Source organism: Schistocerca americana, chromosome 2 (genome assembly GCF_021461395.2).
Source record: "Schistocerca americana isolate TAMUIC-IGC-003095 chromosome 2, iqSchAmer2.1, whole genome shotgun sequence".
Lineage (NCBI taxonomy): Eukaryota > Metazoa > Arthropoda > Insecta > Orthoptera > Acrididae > Schistocerca > Schistocerca americana.
The window spans coordinates 879,171,303-879,189,954 of NC_060120.1; the positions used below are offsets into that span (position 1 = coordinate 879,171,303).

Sequence of the window (18,652 nt, forward strand, 5' to 3'; positions counted from 1 at the left end):
ACTCACATAATTATAATAACAAAAATTATTCATAAGGCAAACCTGATGGTTCTCGACCTTTGGTGCCCAAACCTCGAATGGAGCATCCCACACAACTTCTCCAGCAATAAAAAAGGTTAAGGGGGTGGATAAGGGGGGGGGGGGGATTGGACTCCAGCTCAAAATTGACGGAGGAAATGTACGTGGGCAGAACATGAAATCTGAGAATCGGGTGAAGATTGATTTGAAATGACGGTGTGGACGGTGTGTGGGGAGGCCTGCTGGAGAGGGTTTGGGAGGGGGGGGGGGAATGGAAAGGAATGCATGGACAGAGTGAGAAAGCTGATACTCAAGGTCAAGGTGACGTCGTTTGGCCAGCTGCCTCAGGTGTATGGTTAAGGGTGGAGGTGACTTTAAATATGCCTCATGACGCTTCTCTTATGTTCAAGTGTAGCCCGACATTGGAAGTCCTTATCAGGTTTATAGATAGGCCTGGGGGAAGTGTTGTGCAACGTGACTCTGGAATTCATTTTAAAGTTAAATATTATCAAGGTTGAATGGTCAAACGTCGATGTCGTCTCATACGCTCACTACTTAACTACTGCTTATCAGTTGCAGCATTGTATACTACCTCCAGAAGTGATTCACCATCCAGTGTTTACCTGGTCCAGAACTGTACTCAGTAACTAATCTCATCTAGAAGAATTTGTCTTTACCTACACTACTGCTATGTAATCCCTGCAGGTTTAGGTGTCATTAACGTTTTCCTTTGTCACTTAAGATTAAAAGGCCAATGTGTTATTTGACCCATGTGTTATTTGCCACGCTACATAAATTTGATGTATTTTCTGTATACACATTTTAGACCGAGCGAAATCGCGCAGTAGTTAGCACACTGGACTCGCATTCGAGAAGACGACTGTTCAACCCCTCCGTTGGTCATCCTGGTTTAGGTTTTCCGTGGTTTTCCTAAACCGCTAAATGTAATGCCGGGATTGTTCCTTCTAAAGGACACGGACTCTTTCCGTCTTCATCCTTCTCTAATCCGAGCTTGTGCCCCGTCTCTAATGACCAAGTTATCTCCTCTTCCTCCTACTAAGTACAAGTATTTTCATAGGCCAACGTTGTATAAATTAACAGGACATTAAATATCCATATTTGAGATTGATTGTGAATGGACTGTGAAACGTGTATCAGGAATTCTTTTCAATTATTGACTTTTCTAACCCACTGGCTTATACAGCCGGCTCACCCGCAGTATTCAAGTTCGTTATTACGTTGCCGGCTGTAAGGCTAATAGACCGATAATAGCTGGACCACTGGAGAGCTGAGAAATCAATCTGTATAGTTGTTTATAACATACTCTATTTCTTTCTATATTTTGGAAGCTATAAGCAGTCGTTTTCTGGATTTTTTTAAATAAATCTCTGCCAATCCCGTCAAGAAAACACCCTCCAGGAGTTGTACAGTTTGCAGGGCAAGGAAGAAAAGTGATACACGACATGACTGTGTCAAATGTGTAGTGATGTTGAACATGTCTGTACTTTTTCAGGTTCACCAAACCAACAAAATCGTCTAAAACCGTATTATCTTCAATACTCATCACCAAAATACATAGTAAGGATAGATTTATAAAAAGTTCCTATAAAAAATATATAAAGTTGAGAAAAGTGTATAAAACGACAGGTGCTGATTTTCGTAAATTTAAATAGTAAATATAGGGTCGACTATGGAGAAATATATTAGACAGTAAAGGGGTTAATAGGAAAATTGATAAGCTACCTGTTGAAAACAGACATTCAGACTTAGGAATCGATCTACATTTATCTTAAAGGAAGGAAACATGATTAACGTCTTCACAATTTGACACTTGAAGCTAAAGTACAGCAGAATATGCATTTTCGAAGATACTAAGTACAAGTATTTTCATAGGGCCACAGTGTATAAATTAGCAGAGCAGAAAATATTATTTCGCTCCAGTACCCACATTGGAGATTGATTACGAATGGACTGTAAAACGTGTATCAGAAATTCTTTTCAGTTATTGACTTTTTCTACACAAAGACAAAGGAAACTCTTGGATGCACATGGTAAGAAATGATTTCACGTATTGTCAGTTAAAAAACCAAGCCACGTATGTAACATATATCCCTTTTATCTTCTTCAAAAGTGTTTTCTCTCTTTGTCTGCAAACATAATAGCTGATAGCGGGTGACCGAAATTGTACAATCTGACCATTATTTCATACCTGTGTCAATCGTCCATCATAGCTGTTATGAGTTTGTTCTTGATGGTTATCGTCTTTATTGTGTATAAGGGTCTCTGTATGTACATTCTAAGTAACGTTTATTCGATGATTGTCAAAGAGCGGACAGGTTTTACAGATGTTTATATGATGCACACTAGAGAACCAGTTATTTTCGTCCTTATGTCTACCAGTTAACAATTGTGGATAACTTCGTACTTCAGCTAACAACGAACACATGCCCTGGGGAAGCTAATCAATCCGTGGTTCAGTGGTAGTCGCTGAAAAGTTACTGAAAACCTGACCTCGTGCATAAAATTGCTTATAATTTTACACGTGTCGAATGCTTTCGCTGTCTTGTCTAGGGTCAACGAAATAGTTCTTATATCACTTTGTCTTTTTACTGCGTCAGTACCACCAACTTCAGGCGCCACTCTAAAACTCTCACTGACAACATCATACAAACAATTGAAACACCTGTAATTATTCTTTACTAATGATGATATGAAGATATTTACAGTTTTATTGTATTCTTTTTATTTACAGTTGCATTGCTCAAACTTTTCAGCACAGTAGTACAATATTTCCAACGATCCAGGGTTTATTTGTTAAGAAAATCAAAGGGCTATCTAATACTTTCCATCTTCCAAGTATATTTGTATCGCCCTCTCGCGGATCTGGTCGTACTTCTTAAACAAGGGACTAGTCTTCTGTAGTAGTTCCATCCACCTCTTGATATTTTTGTACTTCGAGAGGTCTACTCTACCCTTTTTTGGAAACTGAAATAGAAAAATAAACAAAAAATGTTGATATTAAAATGATTCGTTGCGCCCAAAAAACAATAGAATAGAAAGTACAGAATGTGTTCGTCACATAGTGTAAAAATTTCACAGCTGAAGAAAACTCGAAAGATTAACGAATAAAGAGCTTGGTCTGCAAATGCCAACAGGAAAAGGAATGATCCCGAAAATTGATGAAAGTCCGTAGCACCATTCTCTCCAGTACCAGAGTCTAGGAAAGAAACGTTTCGTGATGGTATAAGTACAGGTCCAGTCGCGTTAGATAATAATTTCTTTTTGACAAATGATAGGTATTCCCTTCCTCTGTACTCTTAACGAAAAATTTGAATTTATTCACCAGCGCCCATGGCAGGCGGCTACATGGTACTGAAGGCCAAGGCGTCAACGGGCGACTAGACATCGTATTTTTATAACTAACGTAGTGTACTCCTCAAACAACACAATGAAGAAAGGATATTCTGGTTCACTGAATAATTATCTACCAGAACCTCCGACCTGTTCACCCAACATTTTCTGGGCCACTACTAACAAATATGATACAGGGATTTACACGAGTCACTAGATGACTCTATAGCATCCCATCACTAAAGAAGCAGGTTAATCAGTAAACAAATGCGAAACTGAGGTTGGTTCACAAATGGCAGCAATGTCCGACTACATGTAACACGATGCCTTAACTGAAGTTGGCTCAAGGCGTAACCTTCCGTCCACGGTAGCAATGCGCCTGAGTTCGCAAAGTAATTTTCAAACAGCACTATATAATCGTCGATTGTGTCGTTTCCCGGTTAAAGCTCCTTAGATGATTTTGATACTTCAGCGATTCTGCATAATGAGTTCCTTCTGCTTCCACTTAAAAGCCTTACATTTCCTTCACTAACTGCTGAACAAAAAGAAATTACTGATTTAATGCGTAAAGATAAGCATCTGCTGCAGCTATCAAATTTTGAGAATTTATGTCCGAGGAGAGCAGAAAACTCTTTCCCACATCGGCGACGAAAATCTGCAAACCTCCGTCTACTGGATCACATTTCAGGAAGATTTTTCATCTTCACTTACAAAAATTACAGCTTGTGTTTCCATATATGTTTGTGCCACGTGGAGGGCTAACAAATTTTCATGGAAAATACGCAATAAAGCTGTCACTCTCATACCATATTACCATGAACGCTAAGCCAGCATCTGAGGTATTATAAGTTTACCAAATGTTACACAGTGTGTTTGGAGATTTGGTGATGTAACACGAGATTAAGGACCTAACCACTATAATAAGATGACAAAAATAGTCACGCAAAACTTAATACACATATACACAGTTCAATACTCGGTCTCTGAAGTATCTATTGCTGAAATTATATGGTTAGCCAGACTTCACAAAACATCCATTTGTATCCAAAATTACGTCTATAATGCATGCTGCACAGATTATTAGCCTTGTGGTGATTATTTGTAATAATCTAAAACCGCACTCCAAGAGTTTACTACTTTAACTAAAGGAACATATACCGTCTTCCCTAAATAATCGACAATGGCTTTCAAGACTACGTAGATCACAGAAATTTGATAAAGCAACATTGCAAGTGAAAGAGATGTTTCTTACTTTCGAACGTGTAGTCGTTTTGCAAGAAGACCAAAATGAAGTTTAAATACCTAAGATATTTAGGTAACAGACTGAATCAGTCTTCAACGTGCAGCACCTCAATCAATGTAAGTTTTTGTCTATAAATATTCATCGTATACGAGAAAAGTCTTCAGTTATAAAAAAGGAACGTGATATTAAGTTTGATGTACCGTGCGGCTATCTGCAGCACTGTGTAAGATTCATTGTAAGTCCTAAGTTTGTATATATATATTTTTTAACCAATTCTACACTGAAACAAACAAGATTTACTGCTTCAACTAGTACCCAAACACCGTTCCTAGTTGATGTAATGTGGTTTGCGCTTAAAACATGTGGTTGTTTTTCTAGTAGGACAGATCGCTTGTTTCGTGTAAATCATTTCATATTTACTGGAGAAACCTGCAAAACTGAGGTCTAAATTGGAAGTGACTGCACCTATAATTGAGAATACAGGACCTGAAAAGCCATTGTGGTTAAAATAAATCTTGTTAAATAGATACAGTTGATACAGTTATGGATATATGCTAATACATAAAATTAAGGAAAATCTTTCATCTAAGCAGACGAGTCACAGAAGACAAATGTGAATACCTAGTTGATGGGATATTTGAGACCTTATCTTCAAAATCTGCATAATTTATTACACGAATTTGCGGTCAGAAACGTATTGCATGTCTGAGAAAGGGCGCAATTATAAAGAATTTGGGAAAATGTAAAAAAAAAATTAAACTTTCATAGAATATTCTGAACATGAAAACTATAGGATAGTTTAGAATGGAGTAGCTGTAAGGAGTAAAACAAACGGTACTGTCTCCCCACAATTGCATACTGATAGAGAACATGGCGTTCTAGTGGCGAGGGAAATTACTTACGTCAAGGAATGTGATTGTACAATAGCAACAGTAGTCAGCAATGGTTAAGTTGTCCCCGGCAAGAAACTTGTTGGTGGTCAGGAAGCGTTCCAGAGTCTCCAGGCCGTCTACTAAGTTGTCCCTCAATTCGTCGCTCGGCTCCTTTTTCTGAAGACAGAGATGTATTCTGCAAAAACTGACTTGATATCTTCATTAAAAGTTAATGTAATTAGAGTCTCAGATAAGGCTCAGGCTATGCAATAAATGAGTGAAAGGGGAAACAACCTTTCTTTCAGGAGTGCTAGTTCTGCAAGGTTCGCAGGAGAGCTTCTGTAAAGTTTGGAAGGTGGGAGACGAGGTACTGGCAGAAGTAAAGCTGTGAGTACCGGGCGTGAGTCGTGCTTCGGTAGCTCAGATGGTAGAGCACTTGCCCGCGAAAGGCAAAGGTCCCGAGTTCGAGTCTCGGTCGGGCACACAGTTTTAATCTGCCAGGAAGTTTCATATCAGCGCACACTCCGCTGCAGAGTGAAAATCTCATTCTGGAAACATCCCCCAGGCTGTGGCTAAGCCATGTCTCCGCAATATCCTTTCTTTCAGGAGTGCTAGTTCTGCAAGGTTCGCAGGAGAGCTTCTGTAAAGTTTGGAAGGTAGGAGACGAGGTACTGGCAGAAGTAAAGCTGTGAGTACCGGGCGTGAGTCGTGCTTCGGTAGCTCAGATGGTAGAGCACTTGCCCGCGAAAGGCAAAGGTCCCGAGTTCGAGTCTCGGTCGGGCACACAGTTTTAATCTGCCAGGAAGTTTCATATCAGCGCACACTCCGCTGCAGAGTGAAAATCTCATTCTGCATAACGTATATTCAGATGCAAATAACTTCATTGTCTTATCTAAATATTCGATGTATCTTTTCTTGTAGGTTTACCGTTTCTCTCAACTTATGCTGTTGCGATGTTATTAGCACCAGCTACGAGCGATTTAATTACGTTATTTGTGATGTTTTGCACATAACAGATCTCGAAAAACGTCAAAGTCGATTGTTTCAAGTGTTTTTGAAATTGGATCCTGCTTCTTTAAGAAACTGATTTCCGCAGACTGAGATTCAAGTGCCGTAAATAAGAAGAATATCTAACAGAACCAATCGGAGCTGGTGCGTTTCTGGCGCCAGTTCCCATCGATTGTCTTTTCATCGTTGAGTCGACTTCGATGCTTATTTGTCTTCTTCACATCTTTGGCGGCGGGGGATTTTAACTGCAGTGCGCGCGGTTTGCTGTTGGCCGGTGTGCGGGTATCCGCAGTGTGAGGTGGAGTGACGTGGGACTGTGTTTGTATGCAGCACGGCGAGATGCCGAGTCGGCATGACGAAGGAGAGTGCCCAGACGCTATTGCGAGTTTAGCCGTTACAATGCAAATCTTCTGTCAGTGGTGATGGGGATTTCCTCAAGGTTGGAAGGCCAAGTTCCGTCGTCTTGGTTACAAGTTACACAGGCCGACTGAATTGGAGTCGTCGAGTTGATTCGGTGGGTTGTGTTCGTATTAACTAAATATTTAAGTGTACTGTAAAATATATGGAATTGTTCCAGTTGCTTATCACTGAATTTCGTGTCTTCACTTGATACCTTGATGGCAGTTAAGGAAGTGTAACGACGGCACCAAGCAGACACGTAGCTAGAAGTAGTGCGTAAGTCTGTGTCTGGCGTTCCAAGCTGCGCTGAAGTATTTTTCCAATTCCACCCGTTATGTCGTTGTTTTAATCTGGCCTTTAAATGTGCGCCGAGGTTATCCTACCATTATTTTAGTGAGGATTTTAAGGGATTGGATAACCAAATTTTAAGAGCCATGACTGCCCAAGTAAGTCACGGAGGTTTATTTTGTTGGTTTCATTTGTGGCGTATATAATTGAAAGATATTGATAACTAGTTGTGCATTTAGTATTGCGTATCTCATGCCTCAGAATATTGTCTGCCACTGATGTGTTTTATGATGAAGATAACTGGCAGTGGTTGACGTGAGCAAACTGGGATAGGACTTCAACGGTGACAGAGTGATATTTAAACCCCTGCCACCCCCTCCCCCCCACCTCACCATGTCTCAGGCTGGAGAGTTATGGTTTCTGAAGCTCAATCGCAGTGCAAAGATGAGTACCTTTTCATTTCATTTCCTGTCCCGTGTATTTATTGTATTGGTTAAAATCTTTTGGTGTGCTCTCGTCCATCACTAATTCTCATGTAGAGTGAAAGATCTTCTTGGGAAGATCTTCTCGTTATAGCCAGGTAATGAAATCAAATGGTTCAAATGTCTCTGAGCACTATGGGACTTAACAGCTATGGTCATCAGCCCCCTAGAACTTAAAACTACTTAAACCTAACTAACCTAAGGACATCGCACAACACCCAGTCATCACGAGGCAGAGAAAATCCCTGACCCCACTGGGAATCGAACCCGGGAACCCGGGCGCGGTAAGCGAGAACGCTACCGCACGACCACGAGCTGCGGACTGGTAATTAAATCATACGAACCTGGTATATGCAAGAAGTTGGCCGAGTAAACTTTAAAAATTTTGTGGCTTGTTGAACTCAGAACTTTGATGTGAGTTATGTTAGTCATACTTTTTGAATCAAGATTTTATGAACATTGCATTAGTCAATGAAAAGTTGCCCAAGTAAACCTTGAAAATATTGGTGTTTGTCGAACTCAGATCTCTTATCTGAGCTAGTAAAGTCAGTCATATTTTACGAAAGATACTTTTATGAATATTGTTTTTAATTTACGAAAAATTGGCCGAAGAAGCCTTAAAAAATTACTGTCTGTCTCAATTCCGAACTTGGATGTGATGAAAATATGGATAAAAGAGTTTCCATGTAAGTCATGAAGTAGGTGTGATTTATGTGTCAGTCATATTGAATTAATTATGGGTCCGTGGACATGGTTTAAATTAATGTAAATGGTTGAAAGCAAAACGATATATAGAAGATTTTTGTTTAAAGACAAGCTTTGATGTAATTATGATTACTGTATTATGAGCAATATGTTTGTAATAAAGAAGTGTGTGGCAACTACAACTGATTTCGATTGTGACTTCCGTGTGTCGTTAGGGGGACACTGCACAGTCCATAAGGCTCCTTGTGAGATTATTTTCTTGTATCCTCGGCAAGTGCCACCAGACATTGAATAATAAAATTAACTAAAAGAATAAGAAACTGTTTAACCAGTAGAAAAAGATATGTATAACTCGTCAGCTTGATAGTGATTAGGGCTTCTAATGTGTAGCAATGTTCTAGTATTATCATTGGCATGAAGATAAATGCGAAGACGAGAGGGGATGAAACCTGGTGCCGACGTGTAGCTAATCTCTCACGAGGTTCAGGTGCTTCATCAAGAGATGGAAGGAAGGAACGATAAAGGTTAAATACGCTACAAAAGTATCCGGACACCTCCAAAAACATACATTTCTCATATTAGGTGCATTGCGCTGACACCTACTGCCAGGTGCTCTACAGCAACGACCTCAGTAGTCATTAGACATCGTGAGAGAGCAGGATGGGGTGCTCCTTGGAACTCACGGACTTCGAACATGGTCACGTGATTGGGTGTCGCTTGTGTCATACGTCTGTACGCGAGATTCCGCACTTCTAAAAACATCCCTAGGCCCACTGTTTCCGATGTGATATTGAAGTGGAAACGACAATGGGCACTCACAGCGCAAAAGCGTACAGGCCGACCTCGTCTGACTGTCAGAGACCGCCGACAGTTGAAGAGGTTCCGTAGAGTGTAATAGACAGACATCTATCCACACCATCACCCAGGAATTCCAAAGTGCATCTGGATCCACTGCAAGTAATATGACAGTTAGGCGGGAGGTGAGAAAACTTGGATTTCGTGGCCGTGTGGCTGCTCATAAGCCACACATGACGCCGCTAAACGCCAAACGTCACCTCACTTTGTGTACGGAGCGTAAACATTGGACGATTGAACAGTGAAAGAACGTAGTGTGGAGGGACGAATCACGGTACACAATATGGTGGTCCGATGTCGGTGTGTGGGTACGGCGAATGCCCGGTGGACATCATCTGCCAGCGTGTGTAGTGACACACTAACTTTCAGAAGCGGTGGTGTTATGGTGTTTTCGTGGTTTTCATGGAGGGGGCTTGCATTTCTTGTTGTTTTGCGTGACACTATCACAGCACAGGCCTACGTTGGTGTTTTATGCACCTTCTTGATTCACACTGTTGAAGATCAATTCGGTGATGGTGATTGCATCTTTCAACACGATCGAGCACCTGTTCATAATGCACGGCCTGTGGCGGAGTGGTTACACGACAATAACATCCCTGTAATGGAATGGCCTGCACAGACTTGTGACCTGAATCCTACAGAACACCTTTGGGATGTTTTGGAACGCCGACTTCGTGCCAGGCCTCACCGACCGACATCGATACCTCTCCTCAGCGCAGCACTCCGTCAAGAGTGGGCTGCCAATCCCCAAGAAACCTTCCAGCACCTGACTGAAAGTATACCTGCGGCAGTAGAAGTTGTCATCATTGCTAAGGGTGGGCCAACACCATATTGAATTCCAGCATTACCGATGGAGGGCGCCACGAACTTGTAAGTCATTTTCAGCCAGGTCCCCGAATACTCTTGATCACATAGTGTATCTCTTCGACTGTGCAGTGATTCTGAATTGATCGTTAGCTTATTTTCCTGACCTATGAGAAAAACAATCGACACACGACCTCTCGATGGAGTGATTTTGACATTGACACGGATTGTTGTAGGAGGAAGAAACTAAACCTATAGATTATGTTTGGGGTAGCGAGCGTTTCCTCAGTCGAAACTGACGTCCACTTACAAAAATATGTTTATGCGACCAGCTATCACTCTACTAAGAAAATGACCAGATATACCGACACACGAATATGGTTGTCGATTTGGCTAGATGATGCTTTTGATTATTCATCACAGACCACATGTAGCGTAAACTGTACATTAGTATAACTCTGAGCATCGAAGATAGCCCGTGTTACCCATTTTTAGTTACGGACAGAGCAAGGAGGGTGAGATAGTTGGCTCCTACACTCACCTTTCGCTGCAGTTGTCGGCCGTTCAAAACTCGGTGTGATTCCTCTTGCATTTTCCTTTCCTTAAAAATCTGAGTGAGTTGCCAGGTAATATGTCTAAATGCATGTGAGGTTAGGGAAACAGTGGCAGGAGCGGCAGCATTCGCTAGGATTGACATATGGGATGTAGATACAATGCAGCACGTGACGGTTTCAGCATCTGCAACTCAAGGGACCTAAAGGCAGCTGTGGTTCCCCGTGCCAAACTGGCTCCACTGGATAACTGTTAGGCTTGCCAGAAACAAATTTTTTACCGATTAAGCTACCTTCTTTTCTATTCTCTTCACATTCACCTCAACTGATCTTGTTTCCTCTTTATGATCTCCGTGATATCGTTTGTAAATGACTTATTCTATTTGCTACTTAGCAATATTTCACTAAGCATCATCAATAAAATTGCATCGAAGCAATGTATTTTATTTCTAGTCCTCTTACTTATATACATTTTTAACTGCGCGTTGCTAGTTCGAAGGTCACCTGAAGTTAGTCTTGCAAACATTTCAGTAAGAAAATGCAGGGTGGTAATTGTTGAACTATATGAAATAAAATCGTCAAACTTGTGAACGGTTTGTGTTATGAAGTTCAAACCGCACGGTTGGCCGCGGTGTGTGATTGGGAATAGTATGCACTGTTTGGTTTGTTTTAGCGACAAAGCCTTCTTTCATTTGGTTGGGTTCATTAGTTTGCAAAATTGGCGCATTTGGTGGACTGAGAATCCGCATCTCGCGATCGAGAACGGGTGAGTGTGCGGCGTGCAGTTTCCAGTCATGGAATAATCGGTGCGATTTTCTTTGATGGATGGGTGACTACCGAACTATACGTGAAAGGTTTGGAAAATGATTTAATACCCATTATCCAAAATGACTTTGATTTCGACAAGATGTGGTTCCTGCAAGACAAAGCTCGTCCGCATCGAAGTAGGAGAGCACTTTGGGGACAACATTCTGGCTCTGGAGTACCCAGAGGGGACTAGCATGAGCCGCTAATGGCCGTCATATTCTCCGGATCTGAACACATACGACCCCTTTTTGTGGGGCTATATTAAAGATAAGATGTGTAGTAATAACCCCAAAACCAAAACCTTTGCTGAGCTGAAAATAGCCATTCAAAAGGTCATAGACAGCATCGACGTTACGACACTTCAGCGGGTCGTGCAGAATTTAGCTATTCGTCTGGCCACATCATCACCACCAATGATGTCAGGCATATCGAACATAACATAAACCCGAATATCTGTATGGATATTTACATGTTGAATAAATGTGTGTACGCCCGGTTTGTAACCAATTTACGTTTTTTTTCCTTATAGTTCAATAATTGTCACCCTGTATATACAACACCTTACACTACCAAACCATCACATCTCAAACAACAATATCTGCTTGGTCTATGTTTTCTCTATTTGGTAAAGGGAATGACTTACTTGAAAAATGAGACATAAATGCTTACCACAAACGTTATAAGTTTACTATAAAACGCGACGTCGAAAAACAGCCTCTCGTGAACTATCGAGCGTTTCAGGATGTCCTTCGGATATAGGTTTTCATTCTTCGCATATTTGTCCGCTAAATAGGTCACTATTGCATGACTGAAACATGAAATACACAAAATCAGATACGATTGCTTGATAAAATAAGTCTTAAATATTATAAATGTTTCTAAGGTCCTGTTTTGTGTAACTGCAAATATTTTAGAATTTCGAGGATTTTTTCTTTTTTTCAAATGATCCCTTGCCGTCTTTATGTACGTTTATAACAAGCAAATGATGCGAGGAGTAATTTCCTCTGCATATTTCAGTACTTTGGAGCGCATTTCATTTTGCTCTTATTTCCCACCAGTGGTTAAACCTTACAGATCCTTGAAAACCAAAAGTACTTTTTTTTTTAATGAACATTCACTCAAAAATTTATTTTGGCATCTCTCGTATTAGTTTTACCTATGATCATTTATGGCTGTGCTATAGAACCTGACAACGATTTTAATAAGGTTCACTACTCCTTCCTTTGTCTTCACTGTCTGCTGTGCGAAATCGTACTCCTATTACTTACTTACTAAATTATATACTGTGAGAGTAAATTTCTCTACGGAAACGTTGAAATATATTACTCACTCAACAGACTGAAAATAAATGCACCAACTGAAGGAAAATGTAAATTATTGAAAATAAAATCAATAATCAAAAGTGTGTAAATGTTGGATACTTTCAGTATTAATGTAGAATGAATTATGAGAGGTAAAGCAGTGCAAAGTATTGTACGAAAGACCGAACAGAAAAGTAACACATTATATAAGATTTTAACCTTACTCTCTATAAGGCAAGTGTGCGGTGCAGGCTTTCGTCCTATCGATTCTCCTCCAGAGATCGTACCCTTTCGGTGCTCGTGATGTAGTCGTAAGGTTGCGAGCACGAGAGAGGATCGGCCGAACGAACGTGCGGCTACCTTGGCGGCGAATACTGTCGAGATGAAGACGTCCATTCGGGTCGGCGCTGCCTGTATTGAGCGCGTTTTGGATGGACTGTGTAGCGAAGAAGTTTGGTGGTCGTTAGCCGATGCATAATGCTGAAGTTCCTGACTCGTGACCTACCTTTCCGATGCTGCTGGACAAGGACTTCAACTGACGTAACAAGATGATATCATTGTATTCACGTCATTGGTGAGGCATTGTCTCCCCTTCGTGTAGCAAGTGTGATAAACCTAATACAGGTTGCTGGTTGATTTTTCAGTCACGGAACCCTGTGTACAATTTCTCTTGTGGTTCGCCTCTACGAAACATCTGATTGTAGTAATTTGTGTTAGCGTCAGATGGCGTCGATAATCTGGTTTATCATTTAAATCTTGGGGCTCACTGTGTATTATTTCTTAATCTTAGTGTTTAGTCTGTTTGAGAAAGCACGGTGTATCACTGAGCAGATCGATGCACCAACGTACGGTCTTTGCACCAGATCTTTCTGTGCTCATGAATGTTTGGGTCCATCAAGGACGTGTAAGTATTGTAAGGCTAATATATCATTTTATGCCTTTCCTTGACGTGATCTTATGTTAGTGTGATTTGAATTGCTGGTTTTAAATACCTCGGGTTTGAGTGTGATTCGATTACTGTTTGCAGGCAGTGACAATTTGTTTAACGTGTTTTGGTGCTAGTTTGATGTTTTTATTGTTCTAAGTGCACTGGCTTGGGTTCATTAGGGTAGGACTATTTATTTAAGGAGTTTAAGTTGTAGCGTATTCGTTATTGTAGTGTGACGCGCAATTTATTGGATAACAATTTCTTACGATTTGTTGTATTTCTGAGCCAGTGTTGTGAGTTTGACTTACGCCTTCGGGCCCTTGTGCGTCTTTCTTATTTAGTGGACTTCAACGTTCCGTTTATGCTCCAGGTACACTCAGTACCAGTTACCTGTTTTAAAGTTAGTACAGTTTGAGGGAGTGTATGTGAGACAGTGTCGGTCTGAGACTTGTATAGCTCGAAGTATTGGGCCGGCCGACAAGTGTGTCATTTAATGCCTGTTGGTCGATTTTGTCACTGTTCAGTTTTTCTTCGAGACACTTAACATCGAAAGCATTTTATTGTAATCGCATTACTATAATTTCAAAAATCTGTATAGACGTCAATTGCCTTCTGCCGTTTTATCTATAATGATTGATCCTATCATTCTACTGTTATTCATGGTTCAATAATCCCGTGAAGGTTGCATTAGTGTCAATCGGCTACTGTGGTCTCATATGTAACTAGTAATCACTGTAACGATACACTTTCAGAGAACTGTTATTTAATCCTAGTTCCTTCCCTTTACTGACTGTATCTGTATCACAATTAATGTCTAAATGGCAAACTTATTTAGATATCTGGTAATCATTCATTTGGCAAAATCTTTGAATTAATTGTTTACAGGAATAAAACTTTGTCTCAATAAAAGGTGAATGAAGTTCTGCCTCCCCCCCCCCCTCCAAAGTTTAATCCTTCAACTTAGTCCTTTAGGGAGTTTTATTAGGCACCTATATATCTCTTTATCAGCAATATTTATTTTATAACCAGATAAATGGTTTTTAAAATTTTTTACCACGTGTACAGTGGCAATGCTACTCAACACAAACAAAATAACCATGGATAAAAGATCTTTCAAGCTTCATATACTTACTACAGTTTTCAAGAAAATATTAGGAGACTGTAGCTATCAAAATTTATACTAGCTTCATACATCAAACGTACTAACACATTCTGAAATAGGTCCAGGTAACTAATGCACTCATCACAAATAGAAAATGCCGCTTACGATACGTAATTACAATAACGCTGATAGGAGAACTTAACTAATGTCAAATACTAGCACAAGTCACATCATCCACATATGAATTCGTTACTAATATTAAAAATCAATTCAACAAAAAGTACAATTAAACGAGTTATGCTTTATAACCAATCCAATATGGGATTAATAAGATGTAAGTGAACATACCTCTCAGACAAAAAGAATCCGCCATCGTTGATGGTTGGAATCTGGTGCATTGGGTTCATCTGCAAATGAAACCAAAATGAGAATGAGCATTTAGGTAGAAAGTACTGAGGGCTAGAATTAATAGTAATTATTAGAGAGGAACAATAATTATTAGAGAGAAACACAATTAGTAAGGCACTACACACCGTAAGTTTTCTCAGAATCTTACACAGCATCTTCATGTGCCACTGGAAATGACTGTCAAGTGAATCAGACCACAGCATACGCTGTGAATTATTCTGCTTTGTGTGCCTTTTCACACGCCTGTGTTATGTTTGAGCTAGGATTAAGAATAATGAAGTGTGTATGAAAACGAGCAACTCTTCTGCTCCCGATGATAACTGCTTGTTAAAGTACGGACTGATACTTCAGCCTTTACGGCAGAATAACAGAAGTCGTTCCGGTATTAAGGACCAAGTGCCAGTCAACAGCGCTACGTGTGAGTCATGTCCTTCAACTCGTCACATCATCATACCATATTCAGGTACACTGTCTGTTAGTAAAGGTATGGATCGACATTTCTTATAAAATTAAGAAACGTAATCGATGTCTAATTACTATTTCGCGCAAAGGCTCAAATACGAGGCTAATTTTGGAAAATTCGTGTACTGTTGTGAAACAGATTTTTCAGGCTGTTTATATTGTTGTAATTGCTGGTCTTCAGTCCCAAAAATGGCTCGATGCAGCTCTCCATGCTGTTCAAGTCTCGTCAACCCCGTATAACTGTTGCAACCTTCTTGAACCCCCTTGTCGTATTCATGTCTTGATCTTACTCTACGATCTACCCCCAACCCCACCATCCACCCACCCACCCACACCCACACACACACACACACACACACACACATACACACACACACAAACAAACGAACAAACAAACATACTTTTCTCTACTAACATATCCATACGATTCCTTTATGCCTCAAGATGTCTGCTATCAATCTACCGCTTCTTTTAGGTAAGATGTGCCATAATTTTTTTCCGTAATTCGATTCAGAACTTCCTTATTGGTAAAACCATCTAACGAGCTAATGGTTAACTTTCTTCCGTACCACGAAATTACAGAAGTTTCTATGCCCTTCTTGCCTGAACTGTTTATATTCCAAAAGTTGCGCAAAACTTGGAGGAAGTTATGTAGTAGTCGAACTAAAACAACTTCGGAAGACGAACTGAGGGTCTTAGAAGTAATCCTGAGTAGTAGAAGTTTTGCAATGGCAGGAATAACAATAAGCAATGCACGCGCCGTAACATGTATTGTTGTTAGCATTCTCTGCATATTAATAGAAAAAATGAGAAACATAATACACATCATCTGGAGCCATTAATAAAAAAAATTAGTTTGCTCACTATATTAGCTGATAATTATACATATTCGGTTTTGCACAACGCTGATCAGCCATAACATTATGACCACTGACCTACTATCGATATTAACCCGCCCAGGCGATTGCAGCGTCACCTGGAGAGGAATGGCTGCTAGTCAGACACAAGCACGGGGCACGTAGTATCAGTGTATGTTCTCTCCGTGTGGGGAAGGCGTGCAATCTGTCTGAGATTGACAGAGGGCAGATTGTGATGTCGCGGAAGTTCGGCATGAGCATTTTGGGAGCTGCACGACTTGTCGGTTGGTCGAACAGTGTGCTGCGATGAGTGTCTTCAACATGTGGCGAAACCAAGGTGAAACCACGTCCAGAGGCCGTGGGGTTGGGCGGCCACCCCACATTACAAATGTTACACGTCATAGGCTGCGCAGACTGGTAAAACAGGGTAGGCGGCATACTGTGGCGGAACCAACATCAGACTTTAATAGTGGGTGTAGTAACGGTGTCTCTGAACATACAGTGCACCGAATACTCCTAATGATCAACCTCCGCAGCCGACGACCCGTGCATGTGCCAGTGTTAACACCATGACATCGACCCGTGACCATTTGCACTGGGCGTTGCCGCAGTGGCAGAGAGTTGCATGGACTGATGGTTTCCGATATCTTCTTCAACATGCCGGTGGGAGGGCGGGAATCCCTCATCTTCCAGGGGAGCACCTGTACTGCGGGGTGGAAACAAACGGCAGCGGCTCCAGTATGCTCTTGGGAGCATACCCGTGGGCATTCATGACTCCAATGGAGCTCGTGAAAGGCACCGTGACAGCCAGGGTGTATGGTACACTGGTTGCAGACCATGTACACTCCTTCATGACGACGATCACGTTTCACGACGGCAGTGGCATTTTTCAACAAGATAATGCGCCATGTCACAAGGCCAGGAGTGTCACGGGTTGATTCGAGGAGCTCAATGTTGAGTTCTGATGACATTTTTGTGTTTAAAAATATGTGTGTGTACAAATTGTTCCTGCTGATGAAAATCTGACAATTTAAGAAATGGTCACGCTTAGGAACAATGTAAGAAATAGGTGTCACGTAAAACCCAGTATGCTTTTGTTTGGAACGAAAGTGGCTATGGGGAGTGGAAAAAGTGACAAGGGTGAATTTGCGCGCTGCCTAGGACAAGCGCGGGAAGTAAGCCACTCAGTCTGTTGGAAGCAGGGACTGACGCAACACCTATGTGGAGTAGCAGAAGCTTTGCTTGCAAATTTGCACATAAATGCCTCGGATGAAGACTGCAAACGGCTTACCGCATAGCTGCGAGTTGTTTGGCTACTGTATGTAAAATTGAACGCCGCCAAGAAGAGAAATTAAGCCGATACAGCGAGATGAAAAAATTGTTCAAATGGTTCTGAACACAATGGGACTTAACATCTGAGGTCATCAGTCCCCTAGAACTTAGAACTACTTAAACCTACCTAACCTAAGGACATCACACACATCTATGCCCGAGGCGGGATTCGAACCTGCCACCGCAGTGGTCGCGCGGTTCAGACTGAAGCGCCTAGAACCGCTCGGTCACTGCATCTGACACAGCGAGATGATTGCAGGACTTACTGTGGTAGTGTAGCTGTCATAATTGTTCGCCACATCCAAGCCTACAGCCACCAGATAAGATTATTTCGTATATTTACTTTTGTACAGAGTGAACCATTGATTTAAACTGGGTTTTAATAATGGTTCATAAACTTTAAAGAAACTGGTTCACCCTCTTATTTCATCCTAATCATACACATAGGGTTCCTTTCTGGTATTTGATTAATCCGAGTATCCTATTTTACAGACTTTCGGTGCCAATTCTATATAAAGAGGCACCATTTAAATTGTTTTTTTATGTTTTATTAACAACTGCAAAGTGTTATAGTAAAAGTTTGCTTACATAATGTTCAAACAGAGTGTAACCAAGTAACTAGAATCTGATAAATGACTATACAGAGTTGGTTCAAAGAATAGTAGCTGTTGAAAATAAATCCCAATAAGAAAGAGGTTTTCGTGAAACCCTCAATATAAAAAGTGTGCACTTTAGTATCTACGTATTTTAGTATTTAAGTTTGTTGATTATGGAAAGTGTATTTCTGAATGTTCAAATTTTCTGAACGGCCAAATTTTTTTAGCTTCCTTGAAGCTGTCTACTGGACTTTTTCTCTTTTAAAAACTTAATGTTTAAGGG

The 18,652-nt window shown here is 40.8% G+C and overlaps 1 protein-coding gene across 1 annotated transcript in view; it reads right to left on the minus strand.

Moving 5' to 3' along the window:
* Positions 1–2,737: 2,737 nt before the first annotated feature.
* LOC124595790 (glutathione S-transferase 1-like) overlaps positions 2,738–18,652 on the minus strand; it is a 50,070-nt gene continuing 34,155 nt past the window's right edge. Inside the window, exons 3-6 of the mRNA XM_047134678.1 lie at positions 15,063–15,121; positions 12,053–12,191; positions 5,515–5,661; positions 2,738–3,003 (exon numbers count right to left, since the gene is read on the minus strand). Coding sequence (XP_046990634.1) covers positions 2,854–3,003; positions 5,515–5,661; positions 12,053–12,191; positions 15,063–15,121 — 495 coding nt within the window. The 3' untranslated portion in view covers positions 2,738–2,853. The remainder of the gene's footprint in view (positions 3,004–5,514; positions 5,662–12,052; positions 12,192–15,062; positions 15,122–18,652) is intronic.